The 24,616-nt window shown below is 33.3% G+C and overlaps 2 protein-coding genes across 6 annotated transcripts in view; both read left to right on the forward strand.

The window, feature by feature from the left end:
* LOC128921527 (uncharacterized) overlaps positions 1 to 21,822 on the forward strand; it is a 225,529-nt gene extending 203,707 nt beyond the window's left edge. Inside the window, exon 2 of the mRNA XM_054229405.1 lies at positions 6,143 to 21,822. Coding sequence (XP_054085380.1) covers positions 15,190 to 16,410 — 1,221 coding nt within the window. The 5' untranslated portion in view covers positions 6,143 to 15,189 and the 3' untranslated portion in view covers positions 16,411 to 21,822. The remainder of the gene's footprint in view (positions 1 to 6,142) is intronic.
* The window catches only part of LOC105221050 (calcium-binding protein E63-1), a 123,288-nt gene that overhangs the window by 94,375 nt on the left and 4,297 nt on the right, over positions 1 to 24,616 (forward strand). For all 5 annotated transcript variants that reach the window (XM_011197704.3, XM_011197702.3, XM_011197706.3 and 2 more), the window contains 2 exons: positions 21,829 to 21,985; positions 23,292 to 23,440. In XM_011197704.3, coding sequence (XP_011196006.1) covers positions 21,829 to 21,985; positions 23,292 to 23,440 — 306 coding nt within the window. The remainder of the gene's footprint in view (positions 1 to 21,828; positions 21,986 to 23,291; positions 23,441 to 24,616) is intronic.

A 24,616-nucleotide genomic window follows, 5' to 3' on the forward strand; every position in this document is an offset into this window, starting at 1 on the left:
AAAAAAAAAAAAACAAGTTAAGGAACAAGTTGTCTGCGATTGGGGAAGTTTCGAGCAACAATATTCGCATTGACAAAAGGTTTTCGTCGAACTTCTTTGACAATTGCCCGATCATCGCAAATTATGAGCTCTTCAGAGCAAAAAATGTGATCCTTTAATTTTTTTCAAAAATTTGATCGAGCGAAACAAAAAAACGGCTGGCTGAATTAATTTGATTTTTTTTAGGGTTTTCGTGGACATATTAAACTGTAAAAGGCACACTTAACATTAGTGGTTTCCTCAAAATTTTCGATCTAATGCACGATTTTCCAAAAAACCACCAAAAGCCCTTTTTTTGTTACATTTTCAAATTCATGTGACAATAAGAAAAAAAAAATTCGGAAAAGCAATGGCTAGCCATTAATGAGAATTCATTCAAGTTCTTGAAACCCACCATTAACTTTCTGTGCGATCATTGGTTGCTGAGATATCGATAATCAAAGACAAAAAGATCCTTTTCCATTTGAAGACCGATATCTGGACAAGAAGTGGACGTATCGAGGTGTTCAAAAAACCAAATTAAAGCTAAATGAACAAAGTATCCGATCCTTATAGTGGTTAAGCTAAACAAACTTTTTCCAAATTTCCCGTAGACCAAAAAAAAAAAACTAAAAAAATTTTGAAAATTTTTTTGTTGCAGGTTTTTCTACGATTACTCAAAAACCGCAGAGGTTAAAAATTTTTTAAGTTCTAATCCAAAAACTAGACACTTGGAGCTATAATTTCCTTCTTCATCGATTTCTTGTACGACCATTTCTTTCGAAGTTACGGCCTGTTGAAATTTGCCCAAAAATTTGGAATTTATTTTTGATCCCTTAATTTTTTCCAGTAGTGTATTTTAATAAGATATTATATGGGCATTATTTTTTAGGCGGTTCGTGAATTTACCCACAACAGCACCACAGTATTCATACTACGATTTCCTGATTCATTCCATTTCTTATTGACTTTAACGTGTAAATAATATATTTAACAACTTCGCCAAAAATATTATTCACCTTTTTCAAGTATCAATAAGGCAGTGCCCCTTAACATATGCCGCAAATATCTTCTGCAATGAAACTACTCCAAAATTTCTACCAGAAACCAATTGTTATACCCTCCTGCTTGTGCATTTAATAAGCAAACTAATATTTTAAAGTTTATGACGTCATAAAAACGTATTATACCAACTTAGCACACAAGCTTCTGCATTTTTATCGACTTCATAAATTATTATTCATACTAATTTATGCACGTATTTTAGTGCGAAAACTGTTAACTTTCGCTTGTTTTTTGCTCTTGTAGATTTTTGCGATAAAAAAATTAAAATAATAACACTGGTAATTATATTTAAATTCACTCACTTCAGCACTTTAGTAGCAAAATGCTGTTATATAAACTGGCTCTTATAGCCCACACACGCATTTGTGTATCACACACATATGTACACATACGCTTTATTAAGTTAAAACGCGAATATCCATGCAATATACATATGTATGTGTTTATGTATGATTCAATGTGTGTGTACGCTTGTATGTGCAAGGATTTGGTGAATGCTTTTATCCTCTCGAAATCGTTCATGTATAAAGTACTTGCTTGCATACTTTGCTTGTATGAATTTGAGTAGGCGTTGCTCCTAAATGTATGCACGCAAGCATGTGCATATAAGGTGTCTTTTTTAGAGGCAGAGGGTTTTTTATTTGAAATAAATCACTTGAAAATAAATGAAGATGATAATATGTGGGATATTAAGCCAAAAATATGTCATAACGCTGTAGGTAATTTGGCGGTAAATATGTGAAATATAAATTTGCAACTCAAAATCCATTTGCCATAGTCAAAAAAACTTCAAATTCATGTTTTTATATTGAGATCTGGTTTGAAACTCTATATCTATAAAACCCTATCCCTTTATGAAAATCTATAACTCTAAAATATACACCCTCTATATGCATTTTATTTATGCCCAGGCACGTGCATGCGTGTGCTTGTATTCAAACACGCTGTTTGAGGTTAATGTTTCGAGTTAGTGTACATATATACGAGTATGTGCAAATTGCACCACTTTGCATTTGCAAAACACTGTTATAGTACACAATTTCACTATATATGATTGTACATATGTGAATGATGGCACTCCTCCGCAAACTCAGTTATTTACGGCTAATAAGAGTAATATCTACTTTAGGCTGCCTAATGCAGTTTGTCGATATAATTGCATACAAAAGATTTATTAGCTTCGTACAACTTGGATGACATTTCAATATCTACATAGGACATTTGAGAAAGACAAAATTAACAAAATGTGTTTATAGGCAATATAAATACCGATTGAAAATATTGAGACCGCTCTGGCTTCGCACGGGTTTAAATAAATTTTTCAAAAGTTATAATTTTTATATTCTTATGTGTATACGTTTACCGTTTTTTGTGTGGGTTCATTTAAAAAAAAGTAAAATGAGTAAAATTCGAACATGAAATTATATTTTATTTGCAATGAGCTAATACCTGATTACGACTTCTAGTCTTTTGTGTCCGTTATCTTTCTCTCTGATTATGAAGACGTTGGGAACGCTCAGAGTTCGAAGCCTTAGTGCGAGCTTGTATATTTCTAATATTTTGTTCTTCAAGACACTGCATACGCTCCGTACTCGACTCTCAAGCGCGTACTTGGCAGGTTTTGAAATTTTGTTCAGCAAGCAGCTGCGAAAGTTAGTTACTCGACTCTCTGGCATGCGATTGCGATGCGAAGAGAATGACTTGCAAGATGATTTTTAGTTTCAGATTAAGATTATCCATCACGGAGTCTTTTTGATACACTCACCTGGGAACTATTTCCTGAAAGTTAAGTATAGCCTATGTTACTCGGGGTGAATGTAGCTTTCCAATAATGAAAGAATTTTTTAAATCAACACAGTAGTTTTCGAGTTTATTCAATACAAACATACATACACATATTTCCTCTTTATAATAGTAGTATAGATTAAAAAGTCTCTGAATAAGAAGAACAAAAACTTTGTCTTAAATATAATCTGATTCTATGTTGGATTTCCGTCTTAGTTGTATTCTCAACATAGACCAAGACATCAAGGCAAGAGATAAGTATTTGGTCTCATACTACTCGCATTTACTTTATTATTTATTTAACATTTCCCATTATTTTTCTCCTAAACCATTTCTTGGACCTCCTTTTGAGTTTTATAGGAGTTTACATATCAAAAAAACACGAAGAATATTCAACATATTCCGAACATATGTATGTCTATATGACTGACTGTATATGCACACAAAAACACATTAAAATATTCATAATTAAAACAAATATCCCTTTTTTAAACAATTACGATGATAATATATCGCAAAAACAAATTAGCGCTGCGTTCGATCGTTCAGTACGGAGCCGACCACGCGAGTGAGCCACGCGGCATGGTATCTCGTAGAGCTACACCCCCCTCCGGCTCCGCTTTCGCAGCGCAAGGAACGGAAGCCCTCAAAGATAAATAATCTCCCCCGTTTTTTACACATTTACCACTGTTTCTTCGCTCCTATTGGTCCTATTGGTGATGCTATATAGCCTATCCTCGATAAATGGGCTATCCAACACAAAAAGAATTATTCAATTCGAACCAGTAGTTTCGGAGATTAGCGCGTTCAAACAAACAAACAAACTCTTCAGCTTTATAATATTAGTATAGATTTAATTGTTATCATAACTTGTCACAAAAATTAAGTTACAACCATTTCCATTGATTTGACAGCGGTAGTCATTAAATTTGACTTATTATATATATAGTCTTTTCTAAAATGTTTAAAAAATATATGTCTTTATATTGTTACTTCTTGAAAGTACAATGACGTAATTCTGCAAAGATTATGTTTGATAGCAAGATAATTGAGGGACAGTGACAATCTAAAACTTTCATCAGTTTGCAAACTGTTGGAAGAAATATGCGGCAAATGAGTAAAGAAAAACAAATGGCACTCAAATTGAACCATTTATGCCGACAAACCAATTAATACATATGCAGTCATTCTTTGCAAAATTGGATTCAAATAAATTGTCAAAATAATGACATATTTATATAACATATGTACATCATGTGTCAATTAAACGTGGTATATCAGTATATATAAAAACAGAAAACAAAACTACTGCAAAATAAATAAAATAATATAAACTAAAAAATATTTCGTACTGATTTATCTACAGTAAATCACCAAACACTAAATATTACTTTTGCATTTTTTAACTACAATAAATATATATCACTATCAGCTATATATGTCTATAAAAGCACAGACATATATGTGTCAAACAATATTTATTTATGTTTCCCCGATATACATAAACACAAAATGATAGCCAAATACAAACGCAAATCCAACACCTGCTAGACCATGCAATGTAACAAGCATGTTACGTATACACCACGGTACCGCTACTTACACAACCGCTAATGCTGAAAAGCTGAAAGTGAGAATTGAATGCAAATGCTATTAGTGCAACAAGGCGTGAGCAACGAAAATGTCAGATAAGACACTGAGCTCACAATTGAAAATAAACAACGGAATTAATACAGCGAATGCATCGTAAACCACACAGCGGAGAACGTAGTACACGGTCCCAAAAGAATAGGGTATGTGAAATATGGACTCTCACACTAACAACGTTGCGTCTTTAAATAGTGTGCGCTGTGTTAACAGTTATTCGCTGGTACGAGTATAAGCATCGCATATTTGTGTTGGTGGCGCAAACAACGAAATGCAATTTCAACAGGAAGTGCACACATAACGGTATGTGAGCAATTTTATGTTGCCGCCGAACAAAGAGCTCAAGCCAATACACAAAACAAAAAAGAAGAAAACAAAAAAAAAGAAAAATGAACACAAAACCAACAGCATTAGTATGGTAAAGAAAAGCGTAAAAGCTGATAAATACTTCAACTATAGAGGAGACACTCCTTGCGCTTGGCTTGTCATAGTCATATGTATACTGACTCACAGACATGCATATGTAAAGTTAGCGGAATTGTGGTAACGGGATGTGCACGTTTTTTACAAAAAAAAAAAAAACATTATAATCAAATTGAAATTGTGTGAAAGTAAGAAAATGTGCAAGAGAAGTGAAAAAGCAACACGAAAAGTAGGAAATGAAAGTCGCATACTTAAAAAATATGTGTAAAATAATTGAAGAAGAAGAACAGTATCGTTAGCTTGCATTTACTGCATGCATGTCAGCATATTTGCATCCTACTTTTCTGCATGGAAGCTGTAAATGAAGTTGACAGCTCTTCAAGCGTGAGTATTGGAGATTGGCACTTACATAAGCCGTTTTCACATGCAGTCGGCGATTTTTTTGGCTTATATAATCTATGGCAGCCCATTTTTTTCCACAGATCACTCGCAGGTCTCGTCACCAATGGTTTTTAGCTAACTAAATACACCCACACTAGTGCAAAGTTATATGTTAGTTTAAGCACGCTTGCACCCATAGTTTGCATTTTTTTATTTAGCGCATTTTTTGCAGCAAAGGCAATCCACTTGTACTTCCTTCCGCTTACAACACAAAAAATAAAGTAAAAAGTTGAAAGAGAAATGGCCGAAATGCACGAAACCTCTTCAATTTTGTTTTAATTTCAAGATAAGTAGCTCTATGTTTAAAGTCAATTGCAGATAGTGAGTTGGGCGTTTGTGTGCGTAGAGTCAAAGAGAAAAAATTTTATAAATTTGCACAAATTGCAACGGAAATTAACTGCAAGCAGTGTGGGTAACTTTTAGTGCGGTTTAAGGTTATGCAACTGATTTTTTCTGTTATTTATGAAAGTATATGATTGAAAAAAAGGGAGATCCCACAGTCTACGCCAATTACCATGGGATAAGCCTCCTAAATATCGCCTATAAGGTTATATCGATCGTACTGTGGGAAAGACTAAAGCCCACCGTCAACAAACTGATTGGACCTTATCACTGTGGCTTTAGACTTGGAAAATCCACAACTGACCAGATATTCACCATGCGCCAAATCTTGGAGAAGACCCGTGAAAAAGAATCGACACACACCACCTTTTTGTCGATTTTAAAGCTGCTTTCGACAGCACGAAAAGGAGTGTAAGTTGAGGTTAGCAACACCAAAAGCTCCGTCATGATTGGGAAGGACCTCTCCGAACCCTTTGATACCAAACGAGGTTTCAGACAAGGGGACTCACTATCGTGCGACTTCTTTAACTTGATGCTGGAAAAAATAATACGAGCTGCAGAGCTAAATAGAAAAGGTACAATCTTCTATAAGAGTGTACAGCTGCTGGCATACGCTGATGATATTGATATCATCGGAAGCAACAACCGCGCCGTTTGTTCTGGTTTTTCCCGCATGGATAAGGAAGCGAAGCGAATGGGTCTGGAGGCGAATGAGGACAAGACGAAATATCTCCTGTCATCAAGCAAACAGTCGGCGCATGCGCGTCTTGGCTCCCACGTCACTGTTGACAGTCATAACTTCGAAGTCGTAGATAATTTCGTATACCTGGGAACCAGTATCAACAACACCAAAAATGTCAGCCAACTGATTTTACTTTGGACTGAGGAGGCAATTGAAAAGTGAAGTCCTCTCTTGACGAACCAAAATCAAACTCTACAAGTCGCTTATCATTCCAGTCCTGCTTTATGGTGCAGAAGCTTGGACGATGTCAACATCAGATGAGACGACACTAGGAGTTTTCCAGAAGAAAATTTTGCGTAAGATGCGATGAGCGATGAGGTGTACGAGTTATACGGCGACATTGACATAGTTCAGCGAATAAAAAGACAGTGGCTATGCTGGCTAGGTCATGTTGTGCGAATGGACGAAAACACTCCAGCTCTGAAAGTGTTCGATGCAGTACCCGCCGGAGGAAGCCGAGGAAGGGGAAGGCCTCCACTCCGTTGGAGGGACCAGGTGGAGAGCGACCAGGTTGCACTTGGGATCTCCAATTGGCGCTGAACTACGAAGGAAAGTGAGGGGCGCTATCATCGATTTGGTTATAACCGGCTAAACGGTTGCAATGCCAATCACATACATACATACATGATTGAAATGCATATTTTACATTAGTTTTAAAAACTCATACAGGAGTTCGATTCTATATAATAGTAAATATATTTATGATATAATCCAGAATAATTATAATAAAGCGATGCAGTATGCTCCAATTTTATAAAATTCGATATCGATCGAAATTTTCTACACTCCAAAAAAAATCATAAAAACACGTCGAACATATCGTTCAGAAAAATTTAATAATGTGAAAAAATCTATGCAAATCAAAGAAATTATTGTAAGTAATGAAAACTAATTTTGCCGAAGAAATGAATTTTGGTTTAAAACATAAGAAGTTTAAATCAAGTTCGATATACTTAAAGATAAGCTTAAGCTATTCAATTTCAAGTATGAGAATAAAAGTTTTGAATATTTGATTATCAAAACAATAATACAAATTGTAATATGAATGTATAACCACTGCTATGCTTCATTTCATAAGTTTTCAATATAATATATTAATACATTGTTTTCTTCACCCATACTGAATTCCAAAATTTTCATTGCTTACAACAAACCAGCAATACTATATATATATATATATATATATATATGTATGTATGTATGTTGTATGAATTTGAAGGTGAATAACCGCAACAATCCCAGAGAACTCTTGTAGGCGCAATCACACAAATAAAAGCAATTTGTGAATAATTTATCATAATAAATCAAACATTGCCCGTCTCAAGCATGAATGGAGTTGCAAGAATTGATTAAAATTTAGTACAATGAACTCTGCCTGACTGCTTCATTCAGAGAAATCTCGTTGACACAGTGCAACTTTTGTAATAAAAATTAATTACATGAGAATTAATAAAGGAACAGTTTAATATTAAGATAATTAAATTTGTCAATTTTGCAAATACAGACTCTTGAGTAAAAAAGCATATCGCACTTATTGTCTGGATTTTCATAATAATAATAAGTATAAAATTTGGGAAACTATCTGGATGTTAGTACTCATTATTTTATATTAGATGAAAACACCAAAGTCCTTGATTTGATTCCAGTTTGATATCCCACACATAGTTAGTATATACGTCCATTACATATGTATTTCAAGTTAAGTCACAAACGCGTGGCAATACTGTGTGGAATGAATATTCGTTATCAAAACACAATCCTTGTTGAAGCTTAATGTTAATCAATGGATTGTGAGCTAAAACACTATGTCTGAGCTGAAGCATGCTGCAATGAAAGGATTTCTTGGCTTTCTGTGCATATTACTCTCCTTTCTGTTTTGCAACCAAATCCCACTTTTCATCTGTTATTGTGCAGCACATATTATTCTTGTGTGGCAAAGCTTGTGTCATCAAGCTCAAGTATGCTCAGTTCAATTGACTTGTTATATTAAATGAAAATATTTGCATGGACCAAAAGTCAACAGCTTGCAATGTGGTCACACATGTTAGTGAGAGTGCATATATAAAGGAGATTTGTAAAGGAGAGTATGCACGTTGTACATACTTATGTACTGGTATAATATGATTCGCAAATCACAAGCAAGAGTGTAAGAGTGTAAGGACTAAGGCTAAGGTTAAGCGTGGTAATGCCACAGCAGCTGTTATTGCGGTCAGTGACCGTCAATTAAGTAAGCGTAAGATTTTCATTACAGAATATTCATATATCCCATATGCATTTGTTATATCCTTAAACGAAAGCACTTGAATGTCAACGTATTCTCCATATAGAATGGTGTCGGCTAGACACATAATAAAGCTTAACTCAAAGGCAAGTATTATTTCACTAAATACGAGTACAAATGAATGTTGATATGTTCGTTAATGAATGTAAAAAATCTATGGATCTGATGGATACATATGTATATAAGAATCAAATGTGATGTTATAATACTATATCAATACCATTAAATAGTAAACGAACTTAGAATGGTTGTAAGTCCTAAAACTAAACGAGTTAGATATAGGGTTATATATATCAAAATGATCAGGGTGACGAGTAAAGTTCAAATCCCGATGTCTGTCTGTCCGTCCGTCCGTAAAAATTGAGATATTTTGAGGAAACTTGGAAGACGTATTTCTTGGCGCCATAAGAAGGTTAAGTTCGAAGATGGTCGTAATCGGACCCCTGCCACGCCCAAAAAATTTCGAAAACCGAAAACATATAAAGAGCTATTACTAAGCCATAAATTAAGCTATGGAAGTAAGTTTTTTGTACATATCTCGCATACTACTAAAGCTATATCAAGGAAACTTTCTAGATTCGTTTCTTTTAGGTACTACCTTATACAGTCCAAAAATGGAGGAAATCGGATTATAACCACGCCCACTTCCCATACAAAGGTTATGTTGAAAACTACTAAAAATGCTTTAATTCAGTAAGGAAAACCAACAGAAACCTTAAATTTTATTGTAAAGAAGGTGCAGAAGAGCTGCACTCAAAGTGAAATACAAAATTAAATGGGCGTGGTTCCGCCTACGTATGGGTCAAAAACCATATCTCCGAAACTACTCGACCAATTTCAATGAAATTCGGTTCATAATATCTTCCTACCTTCCCAATGATATGTTGTGAAAATAGTCTAAATCGGTTCACATATCGGAACAGAACTTCGCTGAAATTCTATATGAAAGTGTGCCATCACCTTTCTAAAAATCATCGAAATCGGTCCATAAGTTTTCAAGACCCTATATATCGAATATGAGGACCCCAATAGTTCTAACAAATTTTTTACCGAAATTATAGTTAAGTCTTTCAGATATTTTGAAGAAATTCGGAGGGAATATTTTTCTTCTAATAATATGTCTCCGTGCCAAAAATGAGTAAAATCGGGTCATAACTTCCCTATCACCCATATAACTAATATTAGGGTTTCCAACTTTCAATGGACTTTATACCATATATATGCCGAATATGTGAGTCAAATTGTTTGTTATATTAATAAATTTAAATAAATAAATTGCGAGAGTATAAAATGTTCGGTGACACCCGAACTTATCCCTTCCTTACTTTTTTATAATTATGAACAACATCAAGGCGCATAAAGTTTTTGACTTAAATGGAAGGAAAAGTTATAAACAGCCATTCTTCAAACCACACAATTCTATACGCATTATTTTTCTGGCCAAAATTGAAACTGTAACGATTTTTATTCAGTGTCGATGATGTACCTTTCCAGCTCTAATTGAATGGATAGTTTCAAATGTGTTTATGCTTTTTAGATATTTTTCTGAATCTTCAATTTAAAACCTCCTACTTTTAACTCAATAAATATTTTTATTTTTTTATTTATTTATTTTTAAAGCAAATACATTCTAATTGTTTTGTCAACATTTATTCGACAACTTGTCTATCAATTATTTAATCTTCATCATTATTATGATATTTATCGAATATATATGTGTATGTGTAAGTAAATCTATACAAGCGTATATCCTTTCTGAAATGATTCATCAATTATGCATAGCATGCATTACAATATGTGCAAACACAATGGACGAAGAGCGGAAAAATTTAATCAGCAGAAAGTTAAAGCAGCTACTCAGTAGCAGCTCAGCGAAACACAGAGTGTGAAAGATAAAAACATTGAAACGCTGATCCTAATACAATTTGCTGTTATGCATAACGTTCCATGTGTTTGTATGTATTCTGTATTCGTGTGTCAAGCTGTTCATAAGTGCACAGATAATGATTTATAGCTGGCACAAATTACGCTTGATATACATGTGTACTATGTATGTATGTATATGTGTGGCTGCAAATAACATGTTGACGCTAACGTTAATTCTTGTTGTCTGTAAACAGTCATTCACACATACACGCATACATAACGAGCACACCACAAATGCTTTATTATTCAGTGCGTCACGTGGCCCCCTACACAAATACTCCTTCATTTGTCGCAACACAGACATTAGCATGTATCAATATCATATTAAATATGCATCAAAAATCGTTCAATTAGTTCGCCGCGTAGGCAACGATTTGTAATCAATTATGCTATACATACATACAGACACATCCGTATGCATATAAGCGTTGTTTACAAAGGGATTTAGCGAAAGGCAACAATTGCATGCAGCTAATGTCGTTGGCAGTGTCAGGAAATAAGCATAGGATAATGACGCCGGGTGTAAGCAAAAGAAAAACACAAACTCATTTAGCACTTTGTAAGCTGTAAAAATTGGAGGTTAATCAGGGCGCTTGACTTTTGCGCCCATACACTGCAGCATTACAAAGCATAAATATAAATAGGATACATTTTCCAATCCTACTTAATACCCTTAACAATAAATTTTCGAAACAGTTGAAAAATTTATATAATTTTATATTTAGTATTAAATTAATTTTTGAAATGTAGCTCTGGTATGAATTTTAGTGGCTATAAGGAATGTTATAGCAATGGACACTCGATCTATGTACCAAGACAGAGTACAGAGTTGGACGCATGAACTATTAACTGAGTAATATTTCTCCAATTGTTTGCGAATATTTTTGCTTCTGAGACCACCACAACAAGAGTAATAATTTGAAATACTTCAGAATACAATTCAATAGAGTATGGTATTTCATAAAAAAAAGTAAGAAACTAGTTTTACCTTTTTTTTGTTTTGAGACCCTCAACGTCCATTCATTTCCTCAACATTACTTATATTGACATTATTTAGCACAGTATATTTGAAATTTGTTTCTTAATCGAATACTAAGACAAAATTTCCAATCAAATTCCATCTCTTCGAATCTGAAAGTATATTGTGTTGTTCACTTAGTAATTTCATTTGATGACAACAGCTGAATGAATTTTTTCGCAGCCAACTTCACACTTAACAGCTTTACCGTTGTATGGAACAGCTGGTTATTGGAACAGCTGAGATTGTGAGGCTTTATTTTTGTAAAAAATGTTGTTAAATTTTTTTGAAAAGTTTTTGCATTATCATTTTGTATTGTACTGTTCAAAATTGGAAAAATACAGTTCAGACAAGACAAAACTTATATGACGGTACGGAGAAGCTGTATTGATCGAACGCCAATGCTATAATTGATTTGCAAAATGGAGAATATATTATTTCTTGAAATGTTTTACCTAATAAAAAAACCGTATTTAAATTGCACTAAAAAACGAAATTACTTCGTAAACGATCCTATATACCAAAGAAAACTTTAAGGCTTTTTTAACCAACTATTTGAAAAAAGGCCATAAGTATTATTACCTATATGAAATAGTAATAATGAATACATATATACATTGGTCTACAACTTTGCTTTCCCCGTTTTTCAATAGATATTTGTAGGGTCAAGCACTGGTCGATTAAATCGATTTTTTTTTATATCGATCTTGGACATTTGTGTCAAAATTAACCCAACAAAATTTTGTAGAGATCTGTTTGCATCCCACACTTATTCTCAACTGAAAATGTCACTTTTTGAGTCGAATTTTCAACATTTGCGGGAATGTCTCTAGGGTCAAGCACTGGTCGATTAAATCGATTTTTTTTTATATTGATCTTGGACATTTGTGTCAACATTAAATTTTTTGTAGAGATCTGTTTGCATCCTAAACTTATTCTTAACTGAAAATGTCACTTTTTGAGCCGATTTCTCGACATTTGCGGGAAATTTTGCTTTTATTTTTAATTCCAAGAAAAGTGAGGCTGAGGCTCATCGAATGCTTTCGGATACGTACGGTGAGGCTGTCCTAAGTAAAAAAAAGCCTTAAATTTACAAAAGATGGCGGAGGCAAAATTGTAGACCATACATATATTATAAAATTAGAATAATAAACAACAATATTATAACATTTTATATACGCTGAACATTTAAAGCATCGCTTCCCATTGTCCCTTGTACAATTCTTTGAATTTAAGATCAAATTTTTGGAGCTTCCTTAACTAAAAACTATTTGCATGAAGAACGATCTCATGAGAATTATTATTGTGAATTTCTCAATTTTTACGTTCAGTATTTAAGGCATTTAATTACATACAAGTACATATTTTTAGCATTGAGTTAAACAGGCGTTCTCAAGGCCTCTGCGCCATATTTGCAATAATTACAGTGTGTTAGGTTTGCCCATACATTCACACATAAATATGAATGTACATATGCAGTATTTTACGCCCTTGCAATCGTTTCTACAGACTTAATAGCTCAGATGTACTTTTTTGGCAAACATTTAAACCGAACGTCGCCAAGCTACACCCACAAAGATTTTCTTGATAACTCAACTAACAATTGCGGTTTCGTAATGCACTCGTGCATATATTTACTTATAAGTCTGGCTACACATGTATATAAGTACAATGTTAGTGGTGGGCGTGGCACTGAATTACTGATTGCCTGGTTTTTGGCTGCCTTGCAGACTTCACAGACCTTCTTCGCCATATTTGTGCATACTACATATATAAGTAAATATGTGTACATATGTGTGGTTGAGTGCTTGTTTACTCGTTAGTTTGTACTTGTTAAAGCGACATTGGCAATGGCAATGACTGAGCCAATTTCTGCTTTAGCCTTTCACTTGGCATAGTTAGCGGTTTTTTTTGATAAATAATAAACTTGGCACGATGACAAATCTATGATAATTACCTCGGAAAAAAATTCCCTTTTATTTGGACTCCAAGATCAATTGCTTGCATTGATGTGTGTAAAAAAATGTCGATTGAAATATGATAAATTAAATTAATAAAAAATAAATTGTGTATATTATACAAATATTAATTACAGGGAATAATATAGTTAATGCGGTTATTAATGAAGGCAATTCTTAAAATTTATTATAGTTATAAATATAATATGTATTTCCGTAATGTTCCAAAACTCGAATGAGCTTTCCCATGACTTCTAAGAATAATAACAATTCGCTGAGGACCCGATCTGGAGAAAACGTCGGATGTATTTTTACTGTAGTTTTCAATTATTTGTGATACTGTTAATTTCTCGATGACAACAATATTGTCTTCTTCTGCAAAAGGGGCAATTTTTTCGCGATTCCATTCTTCAAATTTCCCAATAAAGTTTGCCAGTTGGTTGTTGATTGGGCTACGAAATGAAATAATATTCACATTTCATTCATTATCACATTTCGATGGAAAAATTCGACATATCCAAACATTGCTTTAAGCCATCAATTTTTTTACTCTCGCAACAAAAGTTGGTAGCAGAGTATTATAGTTTTGTTCACATAACGGTTGTGTTCAAATATCATTGAACATGCATTCTTTTATGCCTTAGCAAATCCGAGGAGGTACATATAAAAACATAAATTTGTATACATAAATAAACACATAAACATATATGCATTAATATGCAACAAGCATACATTATATGTTGCACGCATACATGCAACACACATACATTTATATGAGGCACACATGCATCTATATGCAACACGCATGCACTCAACTATTAATAAACAAACATATTTATATGTATGCACAAGATAACCTATTGGTTATAAAAATACATTTGGGCAATTGCTTGTGTGCATTTGAAATAACCCCTTATCGTGCAACATATAAAATATACATATAGACATACACACATACACATATAATTAGTTTCTTAAGATATATTCAAAAATTGTATTTAAGCAGTGACAAAATGAAAATAAGACTATCACTTATTTTCCCCCACCAGCGGTAAGAAATATTTGATAAAGCTAGTTTTAACATTTGAGAATGAATTAAATTCTCACTCAATGCAAGTCTATCATTGCCCCCCACCAGCGGTAAGGTTTGTTAGAAACTACATTGTTTTATAAAAATTGGTAGGCCGGATGTTTTTTAATATTTGGTCCTATCGAGCCTATGAAAGAGCTCAGCCAAAACAAAAGTCCTGAATTTAATACAGGCAAAATATAAGCCCTGTTAGTCATACAGGCAAAATAAAAAGTCCTGTTATTTATACAGGCACCATAAAAAGCCCTGCTAGTTAGACAGGCAAAATAAAAAGCCCTGTTATTTACACAGGCAAAATAAAAAGACCTGTTATTTACACAGGCAACATTAAAGCCCTGTTTATAATTCAGGCAAAATAAAATAATAATTGTAAGACGGGTGCATATTCCCGCATATTAACAATATAAAAACAACAATTTTTGTCGAGAGAATATAGCAATAAGGTTCTACAAAATGTGGAAGACTGAACCTAAATACCAATATCTGGATCGAAAAACGTCCATGATCATGAGGAAAATTGAAATCTTTAAAAATAAAATGGAAAATCTAAGTTTAGAATTAACGATAAAGAATTATCAACTAAGCTATTTGCAATCATTATACAATGATATTCAGAAGATGAAAAACGAATTAGATTTCAATGAAGAAATTGAAATCATATATGACCAAATAGGTGATGAATTTTTTCAAGAGCTTTGTTATTTTAATCGACAATCACAACAAGAAGAGCCAAAAAATACTTTTCGAAGTAATTTGGATAAAGAAGAATTTATAATAATTCCAAAATTCTCTTCATCTACCACAACAAAGCTGGTTAAAACAAAACCAATACAAAAAGAAAAAGAGGAATTGATAAATATTCCAAATTTAAAAAATAAATTAAACCTATCTCCAAACCTATCTTCAGAAGTTGAACGAACTAAAGTTGATAAAACAAGTGATTCAGAAGAAGAAGAATTTATAATTGTTCCCGATCTCAATCTATTTTCTAAAACTAAGAAGAGACCAACTAAATTAGTTGAAGATAAGAAAGTAGAAGAAGAAGATTTTATAATACTTCCAAAATTCTCTCTATCTTCTGCAAATGAATTGGTTAAAAAAACTAAAGTAGAAGAAGAAGAAGAGAAAGAAAGGAACGAAAACAAAATTACAGAAAACAAAATACAGGAAGAGACTACTGAACACCCTACTTCTGAGGAAAAATCAACTGAAGTGGTTGAAACCTCAGATGTAGACATTCATAAAATTAAAAATGAAACTGGAGATCAAGAAGTCGAGAGCAATATTCTCGCCAATGAGCAAATAACCTGGCATTTTTCTCCTCCGGCAGACCCACATTTTGGAGAAATATGGGAAGCTGGCGTTACCGATCAAACATGCAAACTTTCAACGTTATTAAAATGCGGGGACACCAACTACTGTACTACAACATTCGGAGACATCACTTCAATCGACATACAAATATATAAAATGCAAAGCGACATCAATCCGAAGCTGGACCCGATCGTGAAAACCATAAAGGAAATTACAGAAGACCAACTAACTGCTCTTCAAATAAGTAAAATATACGACAAAGAAGAGCAAAGAAAGCTGCGAGATGGCCTTGAGAAGATCAGCAACAACATACTAAAATTAATATTATTGAATATTTATAAAATTTATACAGTCCACTAATCTAAAATAATAATTTCTTTCCCTCGGCAATATGTTCAAATATCATTGAACATGCATTTTTTTATGCCTTAGCAAATTCGAGGAGCTACATATAAAAACATAAATTTGTATACATAAATAAACACATAAACATATATGCATTAATATGCAACAAGCATACATTATATGTTGCACGCATACATGCAACACACATACATTTATATGAGGCACACATGCATCTATATGCAACACGCATGCACTCAACTATTAATAAACAAACATATTTATATGTATGCACAAGATAACCTATTGGTTATAAAAATACATTTGGGCAATTGCTTGTGTGCATTTGAAATAACCCCTTATCGTGCAACATATAAAATATACATATAGACATACACACATACACATATAATTAGTTTCTTAAGATATATTCAAAAATTGTATTTAAGCAGTGACAAAATGAAAATAAAACTAGAATGAAATAATTTCTCAAAGGCTAGACTATCATTTATTTTCCCCCACCAGCGGTAAGAAATATTTGACACAGCTAGTCTCAATAGTTGTTTTGCAAGTCATAAAATTAAACGAGTTAGATATAGGGTTATATATATCAAAATGATCAGGGCAACAAGACGTGTCAAAATCCGAAAAAAGCGAAAACCGAAAACACATAAAATGTCATAACTAAGCCTTAAATAAAGTTATAAAAGTAAAAATTAAAAAAAAATCGACCGATTTCATTGAAAATCGGTGTATAATATTTTCTGACACCCTGATAACACGAATGAAAAATCGGTTCACAAGGTAGCGTACTTCCCATATAACTCAATTTTGAATTCCATCTTATTCCTTCACTTTATAATATATACATAAGTAACCAATGAAGATAGCTTTTAGATAAAAGTATACACATTTGCATGAACGCCTGTCCGATACTCTGCTTTGATCAATAATAATATAGTAGATTTTTTTGTTTTTCACGTTGTTTCTATCACGGGATTTAGTAAATAACTTACAAAGACTTGCTTTGTCTGGAGCATAGTACTATGATAGTTTTTAGTAACATCAGAAATTCTCAGCCCAAAAATGTGTTTTGTTAGCTTGCGATCTTCTTTTTTACATTTATTTTAACTAAAAATTATAACTACAAACAAATCGATTTAATACTGAAAATATCTTCTCATAGAAACGAGAGGGCAAGACTAAGTTTATAAGTTAGTTAAGTTTCAATAAAATTTATGATAAACCCATATTTATAAATATTAAAAAAAATAAATAAAATAAAATAAATAATAATATAATGAGATAGTTATTGCTAACAATAAATTATGTCATTAAAGTTTCGCAATATGACTTTATGGATAAAGTGATTTTCATCATCATACAAAATTCCATAAAGTCACTCATACGACATGGCACCTTAAAATACATGACCACAGATATATTAAATTCTTCGCACAGTTGTGTCGAATGCAGACTTTTGTTGCACTTCGAGAAAGTCATGTTATGTGCACTTCCTTACCAAACCAAGCCGTGAACGCGCTCGCTGCAAATGACAATTATTGCCACAACGACATTGTACTCAAGGTCAATGCCAGCTAACCAGTGAACAGTAAAACGATTTACAGCTGCATTCGCAAAAATAATGAAAATACAATAACAATCTGTAACAATAATAACGGTAAAAGTAGAATGAATGAATGGCTTTAAAAAGCATTAAGGACAAAGCAGCAAATAACCTCAAAGTGTAATGCAGATTAAGGTGGACTTACTCGCTGAATACACTTGTGCGTTCTTATATAGAAAATATATATGTATAGATATACTCGTATATGCAATATTCATATATGTTTCGTAACAATAGCAGCGTTGTTTGCTGCGCTTGTAATTGTTTCTATATTGCATTCTTGTTGTATTTATATTGTGCAAATTTCAAGCCCTGATACGCTTTTTGTCTAAATTTCAGCGCAACTTTGTTCTTTTCGCAACAATTTCATTTCTTAAAATTCCCATACAAAACCACTTCAAGCACATACATACATATATATGTATACAATTTGCAATGTTTCTAAGCCGCCTATAACAATAGCGCGGCATCTAAGCATTGCATGCAATTCAACCGAGCTCTTTTGCCATTTCCGGCACTTATAACAAACAGCTTTACTGCTACTAAGCCACCCACAAACCTCCACTCTTTTCTAAGTTTCTGGTGGCGCTATCAACATAACGGCGTCGTCAGTGACAGTTCCATTGTTGCTACAGCCCCTATTATATAAGAGAATTGCTAACAAGTTGCAACACACCCACTTGTTTATAAGCGTTTAGTAAATAAGCGTTTGCATATGAGGTCTACTAGTTACATATGAATTTAGAGAGAATTATAAACGACAGAAAATAATAACAATCTTGCTGTTTTCCGACAAATTGAGAGTCCTACAAGTTTTGGGCTGCTTCCTATCGGCTATGGTTTAGAAATATTTTATGTCTTAGTAGGAAGGAACTGATGCAAATATTCGATTCTACCAATAAAAATTCGAACAATTTCGGAAACACTACTATGCTGCCAGTCTATGACTGGATATGAATAGAGGTCCACTTTTAATGAGTATGTATGTATTGTCTTTGCCTCTGACTGTTTTTAATAATACAACAAACAACCTTAACTTTTCAATGTTCGAAAAATCCATCCGTAATACTTATTCATATGGATTTCGCTTTGAGTATTCCATCTATATTCAGTTCCGGATTATTTAGATTTGTTGGTTTGATCAAGACTTGGTAAATTGCTATTTGTCATTCTAGATATATATCATTTTATTAAAAAAAATAATTACAGGAGAACTTCCTTAACTCGATTTTCTATAACTCGAAGATCTCTATAACTCGAACTATTGAATTGGCAATAGAAGTCAAATTTTCTTCCATAAATCGAACTTTTCGACCAGGGAATCTTAAAAGAGGAAATCTTAAAAGAGTCTCTCTATATCGTATGGAGGCGAACAAAAAATCCACATAAACTTTTTACGTGTAGTACACTTATGTCCAGTACTTAACTTTTCTATTCAAAATAATTTCCTACAACCCTGACAGTTGTATAACATATGATAGACATATATATATTATATCGGCCGCATGTACATGAATATTTGTAAGCCTATAATTCTTTGATTTTATATGGGAATATGCAAATGTTTTTTTCTTTCTTCTCCCCTTTCAGTTTTCATATTAATTGTTGAATTTTTCCAGACCCTCTCCTACATACGCGTATATGCTTTAGTATTTTTTATATACTATAGGCTCAATGTCTGTATTTCTTTATACATATATGTATATACAGTATATATGTATGTACACTGTATGAATTACATTTTTTGCCGTCACACTATCGTTTTGTCATTATATTTAGTTTCTGTTGTTGTAATTGTACCCATTACAGTTAAGCTGGTCTCATAGTGTTCAGAAAACAACAGCACTCTTGTTCTGACGTTGAGTGAGTGCTCAGTTTCATAATGATTTAATGACTAAAAGATGAGTAGAAAAAACTTGTGCGGAAAAGTGTTTTTAATAGCCTCAAATGTGCGTGGTTGTCAGTGGGTTATTTAAACGACTAGGAACTACGAGTATTTGCGTACTTTTGAAAAAGCGCTAAAGTTGGGATTAAGCGAGAGAATTAAGAATTTTATTTACAGATTGCTTTAACTACATACATATATTGTGAAACATTGTAAGTAACAGTAACTAGTAACAGTTATAGAAACAGTATTCAAACGAAAATTGTTCATTATTAATAAAATTGTATATGGATATCTTTCTCAAATATCTCTATAAGAAGTCTTAAAAGATTAAAACTTTAAGTCAGGACTCTTACAAAATTTATAGTAAAACCTCTCAGGATCTAAAAAATAATTGCCTAATCTCGATAATGTAAAATGTTCCATACAAAAAGAATTATTAAGAATTATTTAAAGAGGTTAGTTCATTCTAGGGTAGTTCCAACGATTGCTAAGAATCTCAATTAGACAACTTCAACCTAACAGATCAAAATACTCTCACGATTCGACAAGACGCTTGGACTCTATTACATAGTTCTTATGTCGGCTTATGGTAATTCCAGTCAATTCGCTGGATCCGCCGAAGGTGTGCCTACCTAGATATTTTAGCCTTAGTTAGGCGAATTCTTGATATTGAGATTCTAGGTCTAACCTTGACAATTTATTTGGGGAGTAAGGAAAAAGGAATCCAATTTCTCTAAATCATGACTATGAAATATGTATATATCTATAATATAAAAATGAATCACAAAATGTGTTGCTAAGCGCATAACTCGAGAACCACTGAACCGATTTCGCAAATTCTTTGTTTAGAATGTTTTCAGAAGTACCGGGATGGTTCTTACGGAGAGAAAAATTGCCTGAAAAACTCTTAAATTCACAATTTTCTAATCACCCATACAAACAATTTGTGTCGTTAGTCTCGAAAAAAGTCGATAAGGGCCAAACCGATCTGGCTAATTTTAGTTTTGAGATATTTATGGAAGACCAGGGAAGGATTAGAAAGTACGTATATATCGAAAAATTGTGAGAAATTGATGATTTACGCTTAACACAGATACTCAATAATGTCTCTCAATCATTTTAAAATTTATCGGCTATAACGTTTTCGTCTTTATGCGTAAGAAATATTTCTCTGCATTGAAATATTTCCTAATTTAATGTATAGTATACCTTAGCCACAAAAACGAGTGGCCGGGTCTGCTAGTTGGATTATATAAAAGGATTCTCATATTGACATATTCTATGAAAATGGGGGCTTCTCAGCCTATCTTCACAATCACCTTTTTCAAGAGGCGAAGTTGATTCCATAGGTCTCTTCATATAAAATAATCGCCTCTTAAAAATAACAATTCATTTAATTTCATGTGGATTAGTGCAATACCGAGGTCCATCGTCACCTTATTGGAAATATGTATTTTCAAGAAAGTCCATTTAAAATAGAAAACTGTTATTAAAAATAAGCCCAAGAAAAAGCTTGGAAATTACGGCTAATTCCAAAACAATTTCCGATTCTTCCTAATTTTAATCAACGTAAAATAAAATTCATCGAAGAATTGAAAAATATAAGATTAGTGTTTGAATATGTTATTTCTGGTAAGAAAATTTTTTTCAACAAAAAATGTTCAACAATATTCGCTCCACTGGAAAAATGTCCAATAATATACTGCCTTGAAGCTCTTAAGGCTCATGATGTTTACACAAGCAGAACTTATTTCCGAACTTATAAATTCTGAGTATTCTGCAAGTTTTCAGTGAGAAAACTTAAAATGTTTCGTGCACTACTCGGAAAAAATATATACAGTATAATATCACTCTAATTACTATTACAAAATGCTATTCAATTAATTCTTATCAATTTCATCTTGTTTAATTTCATTTGCAGGAAATGGGTTAATCAACGAGGCTGAATTCCTGCAGTGGGTGGGACGCATTCAGGCGTTACGTGATGAACAACAACAACAACAGCAGCAGCAAGAAGAGAATGCAAGCAAACCAGAGGAGAACGATGATGTCACCGAAGATTTAATCGCCGCATTTAGGTGAGTCAAGTGAATACTCGTAGATACATATGTATATATGTAGGTACGATTACTATACGAGTACATAAATGCAACAAAGTCTGCTATCTCTCTTTTAAATCGATTCTTAGAATCTCGTCCGAGCTTAGTATTAATTAAAGGAGGGCCAATAATAAATAAGGACTATAGGTTTGTGTGTCAGCAGGCGTATGGCTTCAGCTATAAGTGGCGTTATTAAAACGCTGCATGTCCTTATACAAGCTAAAATATATCTAACATAAATGTATATGTAGCAGCCATATGTATACGTAAACTCGTTCAATTAGAACTGCCTTAGTTTGAATTTATACTGGCTGGCCTTTATATAGTCACCATAAATGCTCGCCACTAAACCGCAATGTTTTCTGTCCGACGCCATTTCTCTCCCTTGCTGTCACGAGCAGGAATGTTTCGTTTTTTTTTGTCGTTATTCAACCCTAGACAAAATAGCCGGCTTAAAGCACACTATAAGTAAACCAGTGTAATGTATTGTACATAGAGACATTTCCGTTTGTTTTGTTTAGCTATGGTTTGGCAATAAATTGCATTTTCCGGTAAACTGAACTGACACTGTTTGTGTAGGTGAAGGAAAACCTTAATTTATAATTTTGCGATTTGTGAATTACGGAATTTGCCCTACATTCACAAACATACGCATTTCGAATTTTTAAAAGAAATTGATATTGAACAAAAATGATTAAGGTTTAAAACATTAAGCGATAACTCACGAGGAAAATTTTTTTATTTCGAAGAGGTAAATTGGGATAACTGGCCCGTTATCACGATTCTGAGATTACGTCAACGAGTTGAGCCGAATTTATTTCCGGCATGCCGTGAGTCATTAAAATTATTTGGTTCTTCAGTCCTGGACCTGAATTCTTCATACTTTTCTTAATCGCCCCAAGCCAACATTAGTGATTTCCACCCATAAGATCATCGAGGTGTAGATGTACTCATCCCTTTCGTTAGTTTTACCCTCCAACAATCTTTGTAGCATTATCTAACTCCGATAAGTACTTTAGAAACCATTCAGATCCATTCAAATATCACTTGAAAAGAAGCTTAACAGCTCTTTAATAAAACAAACAGAATCACTTATACAAGATAGAGATAATATATATATATTTTACTGAACCTATAGGTACACATAACAGAGAAGCAGATGTTGATGCATATACATATGTAATAAGTACAGTTACTCAGTAGAGGTTCTGAATCGAATACTTTTCTATTTCAAAACGCATTCAATTTTATTTCGATTATAACTTAACTCGCCTTTCTTTCGCAGGGTATTTGATCGTGACGGCAATGGCTTCATTACCCGCGACGAGCTGCAAACCGCCATGGAAATGATTGGAGAACCCCTCTCAGAAATACAACTCACACAATTATTGGCCATAGCCGATTTGGATCAAGACGGCCGAATTAATTACGAAGGTAGGCCAATTAAACACGTCTATACACACACACACACACAAGGAATGCAGTACCTAACCACATACGTTACAGAAACGCATGTTGCACGTGTACGTATGTACGTGTGTGCGAAACATAATATTTTGCAAAAAAGTTGCATGCAGTAATTTCACAGTGCATTAACCTAAACACGACAAAGGTCGACTATGACGCACAACGCGTCAACACGAACACACTGCACACACGTGCTTATATGCATAAAATAACAGCGTGAAACATATGCAATTACGTATGTAGATATACATATATATATAAGCATGGGGGATATATTTGCACATATATAAATATAATATGTGTTTATTAAATAAACTCTTAAGATCTTAATCTGAAAAGTTTCGAAAACATTTTTCCGTTATTATTCAAGGTTATACCACCTTTTCAATGTTGAGGGGCTTAACATAAATGATATAAATATTCGCGTATACATCTGTATACTTACATATTATATATGCATATTTTTATTTATATACATAAGTGAGAGAATCAGACACAGACAAGTATATCTGCCGCATAAAAACAAATAAGAGATCCAATTTAAATAAAATTTTTGCAAAAAATGAAAATAAATAAAATATTTAAATAGGGGTTTAATACCTTGCAGGATATGATAATAAATATAATTTTTTAATATATTTGTCAACAAGAACGACGTGATGATGAAATGAAAAAAACAATGAAATTTGGTCAACTCTGGTTTGGGTTCTGTTTTTTCGTAACCAAACCTTTTTACGCCAATTTTCGATGACCCTGTGCAGCATTTCGGCTGGATTTTGGGCTTTAGTGCGCTAGACGTTAACTTCGAGTTCCTCGAGCATTGATGGCTTATTGGCGTAAACCTTTGATTTGGCATACCCCCAGAGAAAATAATCTAGAGGCGTTAAATCGCAACATCTTGACAGCCAACAGTAAATAGAGATCTCACACGTCTCTTTCATAAAATTCCTGAAGAAGTCTTCCAATATCGTGTTATTACGCTCGCTCTTGATGTTAACGGCATTTCTACCTCATTCGAAAGAAATAAGGCCCGATAATCTGGCCATACCGCTGAGAAGATGATTTTCGATAAAGAAAAGCATTAACATTGGAGAACGTGAATTTACGTAATATGTATTCTTGTACAATTTCCAGAGGTTGTAC

Source organism: Zeugodacus cucurbitae, chromosome 4 (genome assembly GCF_028554725.1).
Source record: "Zeugodacus cucurbitae isolate PBARC_wt_2022May chromosome 4, idZeuCucr1.2, whole genome shotgun sequence".
In the NCBI taxonomy this organism is placed as follows: domain Eukaryota; kingdom Metazoa; phylum Arthropoda; class Insecta; order Diptera; family Tephritidae; genus Zeugodacus; species Zeugodacus cucurbitae.